This window comes from Mauremys mutica, chromosome 2 (genome assembly GCF_020497125.1).
Source record: "Mauremys mutica isolate MM-2020 ecotype Southern chromosome 2, ASM2049712v1, whole genome shotgun sequence".
Lineage (NCBI taxonomy): Eukaryota > Metazoa > Chordata > Testudines > Geoemydidae > Mauremys > Mauremys mutica.
Window position 1 is genome coordinate 254,807,879 of NC_059073.1, and position 14,755 is coordinate 254,822,633.

A 14,755-nucleotide genomic window follows, 5' to 3' on the forward strand; every position below is an offset into this window, starting at 1 on the left:
GCTAACTCATGCTGTTATTTATACATAAAAAGAAAGTATCCCCACCTAAACATTGTAGAACAAATACATTTCTAAACAGGAATTTAGATATTAATATACACTATGAATTTATGGTCTGTGAACAGCAAGTTTAAGTGGGTCAACTGCACTAAAGCGATCCTTTAGTTATCTTTAACTTGTGTTTATAGCCTCGAGATCACTCTACTTCAAAAATTGTCCATTTTTAGCTCCTACTATTCAGTTATTTTTTTCCAATACAAAGAAATTGAAGAGGAAGTACACAGGTCAGATTGAAAAAACAAATTTGTAAGTACTAGGTCATAGTTCAGGGAAAAGGTTTTATTTAGGGCTAACAACTAGATAATAAATAAAGGCATATACTATACTCATGTAATAACAGATGTTCTCATGCACTTAACACATACAATAAAGCTGGCTTACATTGTTGTTTGGACAAATTGAGAAGAGGTATTTGGCAATACTATACATCTGAACAATTTAAAGATTATAGAACAAATTCTTCCTGCTGTTGATTTTTTACATTTCCTTTATACAACTTTGAATAAATATTAATACACTTATTTTTCCTCATACTCTGTCTTCACTTTTAACATGCCAGATAGCTAAGCCATAGCAATATACAACCGCCTAGAAGCTGCTTTTATGGTTTATATTAAGTGGTAAGAGCCTGGAAATTATTCCTAATTTTACCATTTTTGTAAAAGTTAGTTAGAGCCAAATTTTAGAAAAAATTGCACAGAGTTTAAGGTCTTTTAAACATTCAGTGCAAGGCCAGTCCAGACCACAAATTATGATACTGTAACGTAAGCCAGTATAATTTAAATAACAAAACGTGCCCAAAAGATTCAAGAGGAAGCAAACAGAGAATGATTTTACAGTTGAAAGATTAATTTGATACCTAACATGCAGATACTGCAGTATTAGACATTTTTCAAATCTTTATGAGATGGCAAATTTAGATGATATAAGTAGGCTTTTTTAAGAACAGAACTCACAATACTACCACAATGGCCAAAAAATGACAAACTATTATAAAGAGAAATCTATCTGGTTAAAAAAATTAAGTATTTCAATTAACACTGAAAAGTGTTTGTAATCATTATTTACAATTTATCAATGATACCAGTGTACAGCTTCATACAGTCAAGTATACTGCTTTCAGCAAATGCCAATTCTTGATCCCCCAGTAAAGCATTAGACAGTAGTATAGTATTTTTTCTAAACACATCAATTTAATGAAGGAGATCGATCTGTGGTCCAGAGTAATTCTATATATGGCCATTTGGTTTGCAAACAGCGCTTTATTGGAGTATCATCAGTCTGTAGCATTGGATCTTCAAAGCCCATAATAACTGCTGTGCCTTCTACATACATGACCTGTCAAAATAAAACCATCTACTTCAGTATATTTCCTGAGATACCTTTAAAGATAGACAGAGAATGTTGTTTTCACAGTGTAGGAAGCCACTTGTAACAAAGCATGCTTTTCATAACAAAAGGAAAAACTCAAATCAAATTAAAAGTTTTACACAAGTATTTCACATTTATTGAAATATGAGATCCAGAGTATCTAACTGGTAGGTATTGATGCCTGAAATGTCTATTCAGGGCATAGATTATTCATGCAGTTCACATACTGACAGTAAAGGCCAAAGCAGAAAAATAAAATAGAGAACTTAAATGACGCAAAAAGTCTGAGGCAATAGGCCATTCATTGAACAAAGTCAATTTGCTTTAGATAAGAAAAAGATGAAAAAGCACAACAGGCAAACCATGTACAAATCTTTCTTCATAGCATATCACAAGTCTTACAAGAAAGTCAGAAATCATGTTTTGACAAAATTTTCAGATGAGTAATAGTACAGTTTTGAAGCAGAATGGTTTCACTGCACCAAAGTCTGTGTTTCTATATATGGAAACACTATGAAGTTATAGCACTGAAATTTGCTCATATAGGTAAATGTTACTATAAACAATCTGAATATTTTTAATTCAAATACAACAGAAAAGAGGGAGGAGTGAATTAACATACACAGGTATCAATAGACAACAAATGAAAAGAAATTAAATACAATTGTGCACAAGAAAATACAGGTTAATAATGAGGATGGACAAAATCTTATATTCCTTATTTCATGCTTTCACGAATAAGCACACAGAATATATTTAACCACCCAACTAAGTGGCCCGATTTTCAGAGGTGACGAGCACCCACAGCTTGCACTGAATTGGAGCTGCAGGTGCTCAGCACTTCTGAAAGACAGGTCACTTCTTTAGGTACCCTTAGGTGATTTTATAATCCCAATTATTCTGATTTCAATGAGCATTAAATGGTGATTGAATCAAAATGCATTTTCTGGAAGGGACTCCTCACTGGTAGTTGTCTCTATGTCTATTCTATTCATTCCTTGTGATCTCTACTCAGACTGATAGCAAAGGTGCTAATTAGAACTGGTTGAAAAATGTCTTTTCCTTTGAAGAATAATCTTTGATTTGACAGAAATTTGAATATCAATTTTTTTTTGGTGAAAACCAGAAATTTTGATTTTGAAATGCTGCTGTGGTGCTTTATGGGAGTTTAAGTTAATCTTTCTCATAACCGCATTCTTCTCTCCAGGTCCGACTACACCTCCCATGATGCATTGCCTCCTCTCTGGAAGAATGTGATTGGTGTACCACAGTAAATATGGTTCGACCAGAGAGCATGGTATATAGAAGTGGAGTATGAGGTAGCATTTCTAAATTGAAATACTTCTGGTTTTGGGAAGGGGAGGGAGTAATCAATTTTCTGTGGAAAGCAGAGAATTTTTGCAAAACATGTTTCTACTGAAAAATTTTGACCTAGCTAATTGTTCGGTGTCAAATGTGGTGGCAGTTCTGCAATATGGACAGAAGGAATGGCACTGACATCAACTCATTTCACATAAGACAGTGAACTGCTATCACATGGTCATGATTATTGGTTCTCCTAAGCAGGTCCCAATTCATTTTCTCTCAGATCATCATACCTTTTCATTATAATTGGACTGCTTTAATCCATTGTAGTGATATACACTGAATGACTCTGGAACCCTGGAGTCCTGGTATAAACAAGACAGTTCATGTTACATCATAAAATCAGCTTATCGTGCACCTTTTTTCTCTTTACAATTACTTTGCTTGAAGGGAAAGGGGCAAGTAGGTCAGAAAAAAAAAGGTGAGTTAAGATACAAGATACTGAAAATTTTCCAGGCCCCTCATAGGAGAAAAATACAACACCCAGTCAATCGGTTCCACTACCTGTTAATAGATTAGGCAACCCAAAATGTTCAAGAGACTAATGATTCAGTGCCCAACTAGATATCTTGAAGTGGAATGATTTAAAAAGAGAGTTGAGCATATACACTCTGACAATTGGGCCTCCGAAGTCACTCATGTTCAACACCCAAAAATACTAGCCACTTAAAACTGTTAAGTCTGATATAGTTAGAATGCTTAAGTACTCAGTAAAAGGTTTAATGAATTCTTTCCAAGAAAGAATTCCTTCTTCACTTACCAAAAAGTGCAGAAGAATCATGTCTGGTATTTAAATTTAATAAGACAACTAATTCCACTTTGTCAGTGGTGTATTGCTTCCAGACTTGCCAATAATTGCAACATATCGGTTTTTGTATGAAATAAAATTTAATTCAAAAGACTTTCTAGTGGTTCCACAGCTCTGGACCTTTCAATCTGAAGAAAATGAAAGCTGCAGCCTACACGTTTCCTCTAGACATTGAATCATCTCTTAATGTATTCAGTCCGTACCATCTTTGGCAGCAAAGCTCTAGAAGTGCTTTTGAATCATTGTTGTGTTAGTGTTTCACATTGCAGTATTGTTTTGCTACGGTACATTTTTCTGATCTATATTACATCTTTAAAAGGTGCATTGCCAAGTATACTTTTAAAACAGTAGTGGGTGTTTCACTTTTCCTTAGTAACACTTATCTTTAAAATAAATTTTCCATTTTTTTTTTAAACAAATGCTAATTTTCCTGTATTTCAAACATGGCTGAAATTAATAAGGCTATTTTGTTTACTAACTATAGCTTCAAGTTATATAGTGAGATGTGTAAAGATTTGTTTGGGTCCTAGCATCAATTAGGTCAGCAAAATCTAGGAATAATATTTGTTGGCTAACTGCTGCTACAGAGGCTGCAAGACTGGTACATAACACTGTGGCCATTTCATTCTCACAAAAGATTAAAATAAAACTGATTTTGATAATTCAGGTGACTTTCCAATTCCCAGGTAAGAGAAACGGCATTTTAGATCTAAAATACTTGATGACAATTTCTCCTTATCTGACTTTGTTCCCTTATCTGTAGAGCCCTTCAAATCAGCGGGTATCCGCTTTATATCCATGGACCATTTCTGTGGATAGCTGCATGGATGTGGATACAAATTTTGTATCCACGCAGGGCTCTGATGGTAAGAGCCGGCGGACAGCTGTGAGGAACCGCGGCATGGATCCTCCACCTGCCTTGGGTGGGGGTCCTGGGAGCAGGGACACTGGGCAGGGGGCCTCTGCTCAGGGCAGGTGAAGGGTCCGCCATGGCTCCGCACAGTTGCCTGCTCGGCTCTTTCCATGGCCGGGCGGGCGGCTCCAAGCCGCCCTCACCCCCTCCAGCCAGAGCTGGATCCAGGAGAGCCACAGTGGCAGCTGTTGGGAGACTGGGTCTCTCCACCTGCCCTTAGCGTGGGGCTGCTCAAGACCTCGACCCAGGGCAGGTGGAGGGTCCGCCATGGCTCCCCACAGCTGCCAGCGTGACTCTCTCCGACCTGGCTCCAGCTGGGGAGAGGGGCAGCTCTGAGCCGCAACCCAGCCACAATAACAGTCGGGCAGGCAGCTGTGGGGAGTTGTGGCGGACCCTCCACCTGCCCTGGGCGGAGGGCTTGAGCAGCTCCAGGGCATCTCCACAGGTCTCCCCCGTCCTAGGCCAGTGTGGAACCCAGCCGGGAGGCTGCAACGGACCCTCCACCTGCCCCAGTGCAGGGGGGGCGGGGGAAGGAAGGGAAGGCTGAGAACAGCCCCTAACTGTTTCCCCACACCCTAGATTCCCCGCCCGGCCGAGGGCAGGTGGAGGATCTGCGACTCCACGTGGGCTCCTCACAGCTCTCCCCGACTGAGCTCCGGCGTGGGGGATGCCTTGGAGCCTCAGCCCGGCCCCCAGCGTAGAGCCCTGCAAATCCACGGACATCCACAGGTAATTTTTGTGGATAGCAGATCGGATGCATCCGCACAGGGCTCTACTTATCTGACACTTGGCAGCTTCAGCAGCGAGTGCTTTTTGGTGTGAAGGCTACAAATTAGAATACTTTTTCATTTAAACATTTTGGAATGCTAATCATGTGGGACAGTTATATTGAATTGAGTTCAAAGAGTTACCCGCTGACCCGAAGTATAAAAAAAATGCAACATTTATTAGCTTAAATAATTTTGCAAAAATGCACATTAGAGGTCTGAATGTTTAATGCATCACTGAAGAATTCTATTTAGTGAAATACAAAATGTTCTATGGCAAAAGAAGTAGGAAAAAAAAATCTACGTTACCTGCTCAGGGAAAAATTCTTGCAGAAAGGGACCCAGTAATATGATTCCTAGTCCTTCTGGGTCTAATTTGGTCTTCATGAGATTTACACTAAAACAAGAACATTGGATACAAAAATATGAGTTTAACATTTTTATTCTCACATGACTTATGTGGTACTACAACACTTCTGACTGCCAAGTATATTGAGGTTTTTTGATTTAGACACAAATGAGAAATGCACCAGAACGGCACCAGATTTGAGAAAATGCAGTTATTTTTAAACCAAAGTAATCTGTTATTTAAAATTGAAGTAGTTATAATTTTGAAAGATTGCCTTATTAGGTAAAGTCAGCTAAAAGTCATGCAGACTAAAACCTACACTTTAGCCCAGAAGACATTTTACTGTATGCTGCAAGCATTCCTCATCTTAAACACACAAACCAGTCATCCTTTGAAGAGCTCTGACCAAACAACCTGTTTTTAAATGGAGATTTGAAAAGCCACCAATGAATACATTTCAGAGATTTTTAAAATTAAGTTTGATAAGAATAAATTTAATTGAAATAAGGTCCCATGTTTATCATAGTATATTTACATAGTGCCTTTCATATTAAAGTAGCCCAAACCACTTAACATTTATTTTGATATTATACATACAAAAAGAGTGAATGAGACTATACATGGAGTAGTATAAAAGCTTTATTGGCAATATAGTGTGGGATTTTTGCAAGTCATTCTAAATGAGTGTCAATAAAACATTTACATTTCTATGTATGCAATATATTTTACAGACACTATTTAGCAGAGCTTTAAAAAGTATTAATATTTTTCCTAGCTCTCAGTCTAGTTCTAAAAGTTTACCAGGATAGGCTTCTGAATGAGAAACTTTAAAATTCACACGGTATCTAAACTAGCTCTCCTGTAAATCAAGCAGAATTTTAACATGAATTTTAAACCTGTCACTGGTCCACGATAGAATATTTCCCATTCTGCTAGCAAGCCAAACCTTTGGTGTGTTTAACATTTTAGTTCTTTTTTTAAAGCAGTCTAAAAACTGTTCAGTTTTGGAATATTAGAACAAGTTCTAGGCATGATGGATTAGTGGACAGAATGCACATGAGGCATATTTAGGTCTTGTTTACATGGAGCAGCAACATGAGTATAAGGCTGTGATTTCTAACGCGCAACAACATATTGTGCATTAAATTGGTCCACGTAGAGCCCGCTGGTGCTCACTACATTTTCCACAGCTCACTTTAACATAGTACTGTTCCAGACAGAGCTATGGTGAAGTGCAGCAGGGTACACGGACCAATCAACACGTAACACATTAGTGAGCATCAGAGGGGTAGCCGTGTTAGTCTGGTTCTGTAGAAGCAGCAAAGAATCCTGTGGCACCTTATAGACTAACAGACGTTTTGCAGCATGAGCTTTCGTGGGTGAATACTTGCATCTGAAGAAGTGGGTATTCACCCACGAAAGCTCATGCTGCAAAACGTCTGTTAGTCTATAAGGTGCCACAGGATTCTTTGCTGCTTCTACATTAGTGAACATTAGAAATCACACCCCTGTAAGGTGCATTATTCCACTTTATAGATACTCACAAATGTATACCACTTTTCAAATACTCTGCAATTAACCTAATGAATATAGAGAAACCCCTTTACTCAATGAAAGACATCTCTAGAAAATAATATAGTAACTGTTTAAAAACCTCTCAGCCACACTAAGTTTGAAGCCTCGTTTTAAGCAGTCATGGGATAAAAGAAAGTCCTCTCGTGGATCAGTAACCGGTTAAAAGATAGGAAACAAAGCATAGGCATAAATGGCCAGTTTTCAGAACAGAGAGGGGTAAGTAGCAGTATCTCCCAAGGATCAGTACTGGGATCTGTGCTGTTCAACACATTCATAAATGATCTGCAAAAAGGGGTAAACAGTGAGGTGGTAAAGTTTGCAAATGATAAAATTACTCAAGACAATTAAGTCCAAAGCTGGCTGTGAAGAGTTACAGAGGGATCTCACAAAATTGGGTGACTAGGCAACAAAATGGTAGATGAAATTCAGTGTTGATAAATGCAAAATAATGCACATTGGAAAACATAATTCCAACTGTACATACAAAATGTTGAGGTCTAAATTAGCTGTTATCACTCAAGAAAGATCTTGGAGTCATTGTGGTTAGCTCTCTGAAAACATCTGCTCAATGCGCGGAAGAAGTCAAATAAGCTATCAGAATGTTAGGAATGGGATATATAATAAAATATAAATATCATAATGCCACTATATAAATCCACGGTGTACCCACACTTCGAATACCGTGGGCAGGTCTGGTAATCCCATTTCAAATGAGATTTTAGAAATCGAAAAAGGTATAGAGAAGGGAAACAAAAATATTTTGGGGTATGAAACAGCTTCCGTATGAGGAGAGATTAAAAAGACTGGGACTATTCACAGCTTGGAAGAGAGACTACTGAAATGGGATATGATAGCGGTCTATAAAATCATGAATGATATGGACAATGTGAATGTGTAATTTACCCCTTCACCTAACACAAGATCTAGGAGTCACCCAATAAAAATTAATAGGCAGCAGGTTTAAAACAAACAAAAGAAAGTACTTCTTCACATAATGCAGTCAACCTGTGGAACTTATTACCAGGGGCTGTTGTGAAGAACAAAACTGTAACTGGATTAAAAACAAAATTAGTTAAGATGGTCAGGGATGCAACCCCATGCTCTGGGTGTCCCTACGCCTCTGACTACCAGATGTTGAGACTGGATGACAGGAATGAATCACTTGATAATTGCCCTGTTCTGTTCATTCCTTTTGAAGCATCTGGCATTGGCCACTGCCAGAAGACAGGATACTGGGCTACATGGACCATTGGTCTGACTCCAGAATGGCCGTTCTTATGTAGAAAGTAAACATTAACCAACTGAAAATATAGATGGAAGTTAGGGAAAATGTAACCATCAAATTCTAAACAGGGATAATCTTCTAAAGAGTATCATAGGATCTTTAGTAATCACAAATTAGAAGAATCTCATTTCACCTCTAAAGATGACACCTTCAGCAACAGTGCCATCAATGCCATGTTGCAGGAATTCGTTCAGAACTGAAATAGAATAATTCCATCTACTGAGTCACCAGCATAACTATCCAACCACAAATGGTTTTCCTTGCACATTTCCCAAACACTGAGCAGGTCTGAGGATGGTTAAGTTTTGAGATCTGAAGAGATCACAGCCTGATGTAGAAGTTTATAGGAAACTACATATATATTATACATAATGTAGATGTTATTTGCTTTGAAGAACAACACATTTGTAACCACCATGTTTGATTTTTATGTTAAAGAAAACAGCATGACAACATATAAGGAATTAAGAATCCAAATACTCTTTACGTTATTTAAGTTTGTTCCATATTTCACAGACTGGAGACCCTAAACACAAGGAGACTTAGATGTCAGCTGAAAAATGTGGTGAACCTACATAAGTCAGAACCTACTCTATAATACTATTGCTTTAACAGAGAAAATATTGAAGACTATGGATACGGAGAAATTCCACAGCTTGATCTGCAGCAAAGAGTCTTTTTAATATTGTATACCTTTCTTCTGAATGATTCTTGACCATACAACACCTGATGTTCCATACGCAATAAGAGGTCATGATTATGCCACAAATATCCTAAAACCCAAGCAGCCATTTCTAAAAGAGAGATGGATTTAGAAGGAGGATTTTTCCCTTTTCTTTTGGGAAAGCAGATTTTTTTTTTTTTTTTTTTTAAAAAGAGGCAGTAGAACAAAAGAAGCCTTTCTAAGCCTCCCAAGTCAAGCTTTTCCCCTAGAATTTGCAAAATTCTGTTCCCCTCTGGAGGAGAAAATATGTTTCACGTAGAGCTAAGTACAACTACATAAAATGCAACCATACAGAAACACAATCAATCTGAAAAGCAGTTTGAACTTTGAGCTCTAGGATGGTATTAAATCTTCCTGTAACATGGTGGTCTGCTGTTGAGAGACCTTGTTTTTTCTAGCACACAGATTCACCTTGCAGTATAGGGTTGTCATAGGCAAATACATGTACTTACAGAAACGTGGGACACAAATAGCTAATAACTGGGAGGTAGGAAAGATGCTCTTCTTTCTAAATCAAAAAATATTTTAAATCTTATCTTTAGGCCTTTTTTATTTCATTTACAACTGACTCAATATTTTGAGACATTGTCCTCAGGACACTACACAGAATTAGCTGTACTAACAATTCAAGATAAAACCAACCCATAACTAATCTGTTAAATGAAAATTTAGCTACACAAATTATACTTACTATTCAGGATCTGATACAAGATCCAAAGCCTTCATTACATCTTCTAGAAGGGTATCAGGTATAAATCCATTATCTACAAATGAGACAAATTTTCTCATTAGGGGAAAATAAACTGAAAACATTTCAAGATTATGGATTTTACCCAAAATACTGGCAATCAAACCCACATCTTAGAATAAGATGAGGTCTTAGAATTCATGATTTACATATATATATTTCCTCAATTAAAAAACTGCAGGCCTACAGGTCTTAAAAATGCCATTTTTCTAAAACATTTGAAAATGTGAACCTTATTAAACTTTATTAGTAAAAAAAAAAAAATTGACATATAACACCTTAAAATGGTGAGAGACTATTTCTAAACTTGTTTCTAATTAAAATAAAATGTGAATATCAGGCAGCTTCTGATTTCTAAAATGAAACTCTCAGAACACGATGGATCAGGTATGAAAGTCTTACATTTTTGAAAATGATTAGGGAAAGTGGTGGGTCACACACCAAGAAACATACAAAGTCCCCAGTATTGAAAAGCTTACAATAAGAACTCTACTTCCTACTATTGCTATATTTGACTTCCTCATGCTCTGTAGTTTTCAAGAGGCTTGTCCATTTTATTATTAGGTTGATAAACAGCAACACTTCGTGATTTGGTGGTTAATCAGTAGGTAGCATACTTCCCTATGGGTATGTCCAACTACACAAGAGCTGGAAGATGTGAATTCCAGCCTGAGGAGACATACCTGTAACTAGCTTTGATTGTGCTAGCTCACTAAAAATAGCAGTGTAGCCTTGGCAGTGCAAGCAATGGGAGGGGCTTGCTGTGCCAAGTACATACCTATGGTCTTGGATGAGATCATACACAGGGCAGCCATGTATGATTTATAGCACACTAGCTCACTAAATCAGAGATAGTGCAGGTATGTCTCCTCAAGCTGGAATTTACACCTTCCAGCAGTAGTGTATGCATACCCTATGAATCAGTATTAAGCCTTATCATGAACAGTGCCTTACAATGCAGGGGGCTGAACTACTGGAGGTGCAGTGTTCTGCATATATTGTAAAATTGTTGTCTTATTTTTCCAGAAAGATTCTTCACACTCAAAACCAGTTAATATAAAGATCTCAACCCAAAGCTAAAAAATGCAGCCCTACCTTCTGGGTCATATGTTTGAAAAACTCTTCTGGCTTGTTCTGAAGGAGCTTCAGGGGCAACAAGGGCCAAATCCTAAACAAGAAAGTTCCACAAGATTCATTATTTCAGACCAATACATATTGTTTCACTATGCAAGTACATGACCATACTGAAAAATTTCAAACCTTAAATTAATGAAGAAACAAAGTATAATGGCAGAGGTAAGCATTAGCTTCAAGTTAATTCCACACATTGGTGGTATTCAAAAAGGTTGCGTTAAGAATGCGTTATGGTTTATTTACATGGCTTTCCAGACAACTATCCTGGTATGGATATAGCTTGTCATGCAGATGTCATGGCATAGAAATAGCTGATTCCAAGAGCAAAGAGAGTGTTATAATTGGGATGCTTATATTGGCAACTAAATCCTTTTGAATCTAAAAAAGGCCTACACCTTTAAATCAAGGTTAAATACTCTTTAAAATAATTTTTTAAGACAAGAATAATTAAAGACATGGAAATAAACTCAGAAAAGTTGGTAAAATGCAGATAGGTATACCAGAGCTAGATCATGCCAGACTAGCCCAATAACTTTCTTAGAAAAAAATAACTGAGTTCTTTAGACAAGGGAAATGCAATAAGTCTAATCTGGACTTCAGTAAGAAATTTGATATAGAGATTAGTTAAAATGGAAAAAAAAAGTAAATTAATAGAAGAATTGTTAGGTGGGTAAGAAACTGGCTAAAAGAAAGAAGACAATAGGTCATGCCACAGGTGGCCCATCAGAGTAATCTGATTGCGGGCTGCGAGACATTTTCCTGACATTGACTGTCCACAGGCACGGCCCCCCGCAGCTCCCAGTGGCCATGGTTCGCTGTTCCCGGCCAATGGGAGCTGCGGAAGGCGGCGGGCCGCAGGTTCTGCACTATTGAGTTATGCTGAAAAAACTATCAGGCTGGAAAGAGGTTACTAGTGGAGCTCTTCAAGGACCGTTTCTGGAAACAATCTAAATTAATATTTGCCTTAGTGTACTAAGGAAATTTACTGAGGACAGAGTTGGGAGTCATGGTCAATACAGAGGAGCATCGGAATATTATACAGGAAGAATTGTATGACTTTCAGAGATTCCAGGGCTGTGTATAACAGGCTATAGAGCACCCCCAAAATAATTCCTATAGCAGATCTTTCAGAAAAACATCCAATTTTGATTTAAAAGGTTGCCAGTGATGGAGAATCCATCATGACCCTTGGTAAATTGTTCCAATGATTAATCATCTTCATTTAAAAATTTACACCTTATTTCCTGTCTGAATTTGTTTAGCTTCACCTTCCAGCCATTAGAACATGTTATACCTTTCTTTGCTAGACTGAAGAGCTCATTATCAAATACTTGTTCCCCATGTAGGTACTTATAGACTAATCAAGTCTTTGTTAAGCTAAACTGAGAATCATGTTTTATAATCCTTCCATCATTTTCATGGCTGTCCTCTGAACTCTCTCCAGTTTATTGACTTGCTTCTTGAACTGTGGAAACAAGTACTGGACACAGCATTCCAGTAGCAGTCACATCAGTGCCAAAACACATAGATAAAAAACAACATCTCTACTCTTAATCGGGATTCCTGTTTATGCGTCCAAGGATCATATCAGCCCTTTTGGCCAAAGCACACTGGGAGCTCATGTTCAGGGGATTACCCACCCCCAAATCTTTTTCAGAATCACTGATTACCAGAATAGAATCCTCCACCTTGTAAGTATGGCCTACATTCTTTGTTCCTAGACATATAAGAATTTATGTGATAAGATGGAGCTTATCTTTGGAAATGACAGGAGAAAGACAGACCTAGGTGCATTTGTTGATCACAGGATGACTGAGCCACCAATGTGATGTGGCTGTAAAAAAAAGGCAAATGCGATCCTAGAATATATCTGGTGAGGTATTTCCAGTAAAGCTAGAGAAGTATTTATATCGTTGTCCAAGACACTGATAAGACCTCATCTGGAATAATGTGTATAATTCTGGTTACCTATTAACCAGAAAGATGGATTCAAACTGTAACAGATGCAGAGAAGGGATGTTAGGATGACCAGAGGACTGCAGAGCCTATTCTACTAGAGGAAAGCCCTTGGCTTATTTAGCCTTGCAAAATGAAGGATATGGGGGAGGGAGGGGGAATAAGATTGCTCTCTATAAATGCATTGGGGGGGGGGCAAGGTGTAAAACATCAGGGAGGGAGAAGAGCTATTTAAAGTAAAGAACAATATTGACACAAGAACAAATGGGCATAAACTGGCCATGAATACATTTAGGTTGAAAATTAGAAGGTATCTAATCATAAGAGGAAAGAGGTTCTGGAACAGCCTTCCAATAGGAGTAGTGGGGGCAAACAACCTAACTATAGTTTTGATAAATTTATCCAAATCAATCTTAATTGGATTATATGACACGGCTGACAGCAATTGCCAGAGACTTGACTCAGTGACTCGGGAGGTCCTTTCCAGTCTTATGTTTTCATTGCACTAAACCTAAATAATTTGTTACAAGTTAAAATAAAAAACAAACAAAAAAAAGTTACCCTACTTAATTAAAATGACCCACAGAGCACAATTTTTTTTAAAATTTATTTTCATTTTCTTAAAGCAGAAAATCAAAGACAACACTTTCAGTCAGCAGATTTCAGCACATGACAAATGGTTTAGTCTGGATTGTGCAGGCCTGTACTATTGTTCAATTTAACTGAGTAGACATAAATGGAAGCCATGCAGCTACATAAAGATAATGACGTATGTTATTTTAGTACAGTGACCCACATCTTAGATTGAAGAAATAAAAAGCTACCTCGGGGAAAAATAGAAGTGAAATGCATTCAACCAGAATTTCATTCTTATATTAGGTCTCAAATGCAAATACTCCAAATGAGCAAGATATTTAAAAATATGCTAAACTTTAAGGTTGGCATGTGCTTAAATACCTCCCTGAATGGGAAGTTAAGCTTGTAACCTTGCTCTCATAATTCATTGAAAGTATATGTAACGATTTACTTCTTTAGGATGCTAAATTGGCATACAACAACATATTAGGAATCCCCATATGTGATGAACAATTTGTACAACTTAAAATAAATGGCATTCCTATTTAAAGAAAACTAATAAAAAGGCACTGTAATAAGTTTCATAACTAGAACAATGTTATAGAACCTCAATACTTTTAGCAGTACATTCTCATGTTTATATAATTTATCTGAGCCCCTTTCCCAACTGTAAGTTTTGCAAAAAAACCAAACTGTTACACTACCAAACTATAGGATTTAAAAAAAAAAATTCTTCCAACCAAAGGTTGTAACAGAAGTTTGATGGAGTGAACAAAATTAGCTCTTTATCTTGCATCTCCGTTACTGCAACATCCTTAACATAAGAACGGCCACACTGGGTCAGACCAAAGGTCATTCTAACCCAGTATCCAGTCTTCCAACAGCGGCCCATACCAGGTGCTTCAGAGGGTATAAACAGAACAGATAATCATCAAGTGATCCATCCTGTCATCCATTCCCAGCTTCTGTAAAACAGAGGCTAGAGACACCATCTCTCCCCATCCTGGCTAATAGCCACTGATGCACTTATCCTCCATGAATTTATCTAGTTCTTTTTTGAATCCTGTTATAGCCTTGACCTTCACAACATCCTTTGACAGAGTTCCACAGACTGACTGCGTTGT

General features: G+C 37.5%; 1 protein-coding gene and 1 long non-coding RNA gene across 3 annotated transcripts in view; one reads left to right on the forward strand and one right to left on the reverse strand.

The window, feature by feature from the left end:
* Window positions 1-318: 318 nt before the first annotated feature.
* The window catches only part of MINDY3 (MINDY lysine 48 deubiquitinase 3), a 75,501-nt gene continuing 61,064 nt past the window's right edge, over window positions 319-14,755 (reverse strand). The window contains exons 12-16 of one of the 2 annotated variants that reach the window (XM_045006033.1): window positions 11,061-11,133; window positions 9,909-9,981; window positions 5,594-5,681; window positions 3,030-3,101; window positions 319-1,398 (exon numbers count right to left, since the gene is read on the reverse strand). In XM_045006033.1, the coding sequence (XP_044861968.1) occupies window positions 1,249-1,398; window positions 3,030-3,101; window positions 5,594-5,681; window positions 9,909-9,981; window positions 11,061-11,133 (456 nt within the window). In that variant the 3' untranslated portion in view covers window positions 319-1,248. Of the gene's footprint in view, window positions 1,399-3,029; window positions 3,102-5,588; window positions 5,682-9,908; window positions 9,982-11,060; window positions 11,134-14,755 lie in introns of those variants that run through there. The other variant, XM_045006032.1, reaches the window with a different exon arrangement.
* LOC123364167 overlaps window positions 12,686-14,755 on the forward strand; it is a 36,909-nt gene continuing 34,839 nt past the window's right edge. Inside the window, exon 1 of the long non-coding RNA XR_006577023.1 lies at window positions 12,686-12,790. This is a non-coding gene — a long non-coding RNA (uncharacterized LOC123364167). The remainder of the gene's footprint in view (window positions 12,791-14,755) is intronic.